The 4,980-nt window shown below is 48.1% G+C and overlaps 1 protein-coding gene across 1 annotated transcript; it reads right to left on the bottom strand.

The window, feature by feature from the left end:
- Positions 1-1,031: 1,031 nt before the first annotated feature.
- CSUI_002867 (uncharacterized protein) lies at positions 1,032-3,983 on the bottom strand (the record flags this gene model as incomplete). Its single annotated transcript, XM_068063066.1, has 2 exons — positions 1,032-1,960; positions 2,048-3,983. The coding sequence occupies 2 exons, from the start codon at positions 3,981-3,983 to the stop codon at positions 1,032-1,034; spliced, it is 2,865 nt and encodes a 954-aa protein (XP_067924958.1).
- Positions 3,984-4,980: the final 997 nt, after the last annotated feature.

The raw sequence follows: 4,980 nt of genomic DNA, 5'->3' as shown, positions 1-4,980 counted from the left end.
TCCCAATAAAATGTTTCCACTTGGTCAATGCATACACAATAGCCATTAACTCACTCTCGTATGCAGGGTAAAAAATTTCCCTACCTGATTTCTTTCTGGATTCGAACGCTATGGGGTACCCCTCTTGCTCCAATACAGCTCCCACGGCGTACTTCGAAGCGTCGGTCTTCAATACTAGGGGAAGGTCCGGGTTAAATATTCTAGTCATCGTTGCATTGATCAGAGCGTCCTTCAACTCCTTCACCGCTCGGGAATGCTTGGGTCTCCACAACAAGGCCGTCTTCTCACTCAGAAGATCATGCAAGGGCTTCGCCTTCTCGTTAAACCCCTCTATCAATTGACGGTATTATCCCACTAACCCTAGGAATCCTCGAACCTGTTTAGCATTCTCCAACCGCTCGGGGTAGTTCTTCAAGGCCTCTACCTTCCGTGGCTCAGGCATTATACTTCCCCTTTTCAATGATATAACCCAAATAGTTGACCTTTTGGGTTACAAATTCACACCTATGTATTCCTACATACAGTTGATGCTCCCTGATTCTCTGCATCACTTGGCGTAGATGACGTGAATGTTATTCCTTGGTTCTAGAGTATATTAGAGCATCGTCCAAATATACGACCACATAGTCATCTAACTCGTTAATAAACACATTTTGCATAAGACGTTGAAAGGTGGACGGTGCCCCCGCCAGTCCAAAAGGCATTACTTTAAACTGAAAGGTCCCATATCGACACTTAAAGGAAGTTTTCCATCGGTCTTCTGGAGCTACTTGAACTTGGTAATATCCTTTTTGTAGATCCAGTTTAGTGAACCACTGGGCCTTCCCTAACTGTTGGATCAGGTCCTGTATACGGGGTAATGGGTATTCGTCTTTCAACGTTATTTTACTAAGTGCTTTATAATCCGCAACCATTCTTAATCCTTTTCCTCCTGGTTAAGGAACTAGAAACACAGGTGCCGCGAAAGTATCTTGAGTTGGTTCTATGAATCCCTTTTCCAACAGCTCTCGAATCTGCCCTTTTAATTCCATTCAACTCTCAGTTGACAAGTTATAATTCTGGGAATGGTATGCAGGCTTTCCCCCCGGGATTAGTTTGATATGATGTTTTACCGCCCGATCCACGGTCCCATGTGGAGGTAACTCTTCGAATACGTCTTTCAACTCATCTATTATCTCTCCAGTCTCCTTATCTAGATTTCCTCCCGCCTTTCGGATCCGTTCACTCGGTAATAAACCTTGTTCTTCGCTTTCTGGTCCACCTAAAATCTCCTTTCTGATTCCCCTAACCGGTTCTATCTTGACGAATCCGATGAACTCCACTTCTCCTCTTCGGATTTGTTTTCTGACTTCTTTTAACGAGGCGATCTCCACATATTTCCTTTCCTCAAAGTCCACTTCAGGACTCCTTCGGCCGTTCTGCAACTCCTCAAAGGTCCCTATAGCCTTCTCTTTGGCCGTAGACAGACGAGTCGGTTCTTCCCCTTTTTCCCTTTCGCTCATCCCTCTCCTCCTGTCTTTCCTCACTACGTCTTGTCTAGCCTTATATTCCACAGTCGCTCTTTTATTCCACAGTCGCTCCTTCGCTTTGGAAACCTTCTCATCCTCTTCCCCTTCCGAGTTAGAATCTCTGACTTGGAACTTAGTTTTCTCTCTCAGACGCTTACATTCTGCATGGGGCGTTTTCTGCATAGTCTTTAAACTGGTCCTCCGATTCCATGTTAATACTGGTAGATCGTCTTGCGGTAGGTTATCGTCGAGGTTGCTAGGGCATAAGGTTGTCACCGGCTCTTCAAACATAACTTCCTCCCTCTCATTGTTGAACTCCAGGTCCCCGGCTGCTCTTTCTCCTTCATACTCCCAGCCTGGGATCACTGGTGTTTCCACCCATTGTCCTTCTGACTCCGATACTAACGCCAGGATCTCGGAAACTGAGTTTGCTTTCTGTAGGAAGTCAGATCCTAATAAAACGACATATCTCACACAAGCTATCAAGAAATCGTGGAATACCACACTACTCCCTATGTTTATTTGTAGATCTGGCACACCTGTCCTGGTCTTAACCTTCTGACCAGAGGCACACGCAAAATCGTACTCTACACGTACCTTCCTGACGTGTTCTCGAAAGTATCCCGCACATACCGGGTGTAGAAAGCTCCTTGACGCACCACTGTCCAGTAAAGCGGTCCATTGATGTCCTTCGATCGAAACATTGACTAAAGGGAGGTTCACATCCTTCCCTGGGATTATTCTCGGCAGTCTCATTCTTCTTTTTGTTCGTTCTTTGCTGGAAAACGGACTAGTCCTCCCTTTTATCTCCTCACAATCCTTTGCTACTCCCACTGACAATATCTGCCCTTCCTCAGCTGAGTCCTTGAGGTCTTGTAGCTTCCTAGACCTCCTTTCTCTCTTCTTACGCTCAGAACTGCCCTCTAGCTTCGCTAGATCCTTCATTTCTCTGGGTCTCTTTCCCTTTAAAGGCCCACATCTCAAGTCTTCAACTTTTGACTCTGTGTTCGGATCTCCTTGAGGACCTTTACTCCTCATAAGCACAGCTTTATTCCCTATCTCTTCAGCCTTTCCATCTCTTACTAGCCTTTTCACCACTCCGAACCACCTTAGTAATACATCGTCTTTTTCCATGCCGACGTACTCACTCCTATCCTTTTTTGAATTCAATTCCTGGATATACTCTAATAGCTCGTTTTGGATTAAGTAATTAGTCTCTAGTAGCACTTGATAGCTAGCTCTCCTTAGAGCTATGCTGTCTCTTCTCCACTCACTTTCCTCGTCCTCCGCTGGCTCTCTCTCGTTGCACCTTCCCAGATTCACTCGAGGGAAGCTTATCCTCGGCTCCTGGGGTGCATCTCTCTTGATGACCCAGCACCCCCGTCCACCTCTCACTCTCTTCCTCATTTCACTTCCCCCTAACTCTTCCTCGTCACACTCCTCCCCTTGTCGGAGCCTCTTCCCAGAACTTAAAGGGAAGTTAAGCCACGGCTCCATCTCCCTTAATTTTATTTGATCTCCAACCGGTACCTCCACACACTCAAAGTTTTCACAGCTCTCCAAACCAAACCCCCCAGTTTCTTCTTCTTTTACTCCTTTCTCGTTCCACCCGTCTCCCGTCCGAGTATCAATGATCTTTTCTTCTCGTTCTACTTCCTCTGGACCCCTAGTCTTTTCAGCTCCATTGGGCTCACTCCCTTGTCTGTGGATTTCCTCAGCTCCCACCCTTTCTTCTACCTTTGTTTCACGGTTAACTCTACCGCTAACACTGAAGAACTCATCAACGGACTCCTTAGAGCCTCCACTCCTCGTATTTCCACCTGAACCACACATCTGTTCTTGTAGGAGCTTCCCCACCTCTACTTTAGAGTCAAACTTCTTCCAAATCTCGCTTCTCCACCTCTTGTCTCGCGTTAACCAACCTCTAAACCACCTCCTAGCATCCTCCTGCACAAAGAAAATTAGTTCCTGACTAAAGTCCAGGAACTCACCTCCCACGATCTGCACCCAAACACACACCTGAGTCACAACAATCCGAAGAAAAGTCCATTCTAGCTCGCACACTGCGCTTCCACAGCACAAGCTGAAACGAAGAAACCTCAAGAGACACCTTTTCCCTGCCTCCAACACTTTCTCAGTCGTCTGTCGGACGACGCTTTGACTCGTAAACACGAAGTTGCTCCTTTGTTCCTTCCAAGAACGCCTGAGGAGTTGAAGGGTATGGTGAGTGGCTCTCCCCAAGCCGTAGAACCCCCTTAATATCAGCTGTCTTTCCATTGGGGTCTCCCTCGACTCCCTTCTAAGCCTTCCTCGGTCACCAGTGGCTAGTGGAGGCGCGTCATTGACCGCCTCCGGTCCTCCCCCCTCGGCACACGCACCGAGCCGCCCTCCGGCCGCTCGTCCGGCCGCGTCTCCTGCGGCTAGCCCTACTACTCCACTGTCCAACCCTAACTCTATTATCTCTCTTTCCTCCATTCCCCCTCTAAAACACTTAATCTCAACTTTTTTCTGTGGTTTATCTTCGGCTCCGCTCTTTTCCCCTGCTTCGCTCCGGGAGGTTCCTATCTCCCGGCCGCTCAACGTCTCCGGCCCTATCGGCCGAGTGTTCCAACCTTCTCTCTCGGACAGGGATTCCCAACAGGTTTTCCTCCTTTAACAGCTCACCCTCCACTAAGGTTTCCATGTTTCGGTCTTTTTTACGGACCTTACTGCCGGTTTCCTCCCTAAATCTTCCTTTACTCCACTCCGAGTGGTCGCTCGTCGCACCCGGAGGTGCTTCCCTCGACACTCCCAACACCAATCTCAGGAGCTGAAACGCTCCTTTCAGGCCTCCTGAGCCCTTAATTCTCTTTTTTTGCTTTCCGGTTCCTTTTACGTAGTTTCTAAGTGGTACTATGGCTTCTAACTCGCCTGCTTGCCCTCGGTTCACGCCCCCCTGGCGCTTTCCGGTTAGCCATGGTCGAGTAGCTTGTTCCCTCGACCTTTCGAAGGATGATTCTTCGACGTCGGAGTGTTTGGATGACGAGATTGAGCTCGTCATTAGCTCGAACGGCGAGGAAAGCTGGCCTGACGACGTCGTTCGTCGACTAGGCACTGAGCGTGCCGTCAGCTGCTCCTCCTTATAGGTAAGCCGGCTAGGTTTACCCTTCCCTGGGTGCAGAATTCGAATCTCTACGACTCGACTTGGGGCTCTAACTGGACCTCTCGCCTCTCCTTGCTTCCCTTGACAGCATCGATCGACTTCTCCCTCGATAGGGCTGCCTCTCTGTCAGAGCTTTGGCTCTGCCCCGAATAGTAACACGAAGTCAAGAACTCTGTAAAGTCTAAGTCAGGAAAGGAAAATTAGGAAAGGAAAGGGGGGTATGTTTTTACTTCAGTCAAGTTAAGAGAGGCCATATAATATTAAGCCCCTTATTATAGTAATCTAGAGGTAGAAGTCAGATACCAAGATTCAGATCAACTGTTTATTAGT

Source organism: Cystoisospora suis (assembly GCF_002600585.1).
Source record: "Cystoisospora suis strain Wien I chromosome Unknown contig_1217, whole genome shotgun sequence".
NCBI classification, from domain to species: domain Eukaryota; phylum Apicomplexa; class Conoidasida; order Eucoccidiorida; family Sarcocystidae; genus Cystoisospora; species Cystoisospora suis.
Note: the sequence above shows the minus strand (reverse complement) of the source record. Positions and strands in the feature narration are given on the sequence as shown.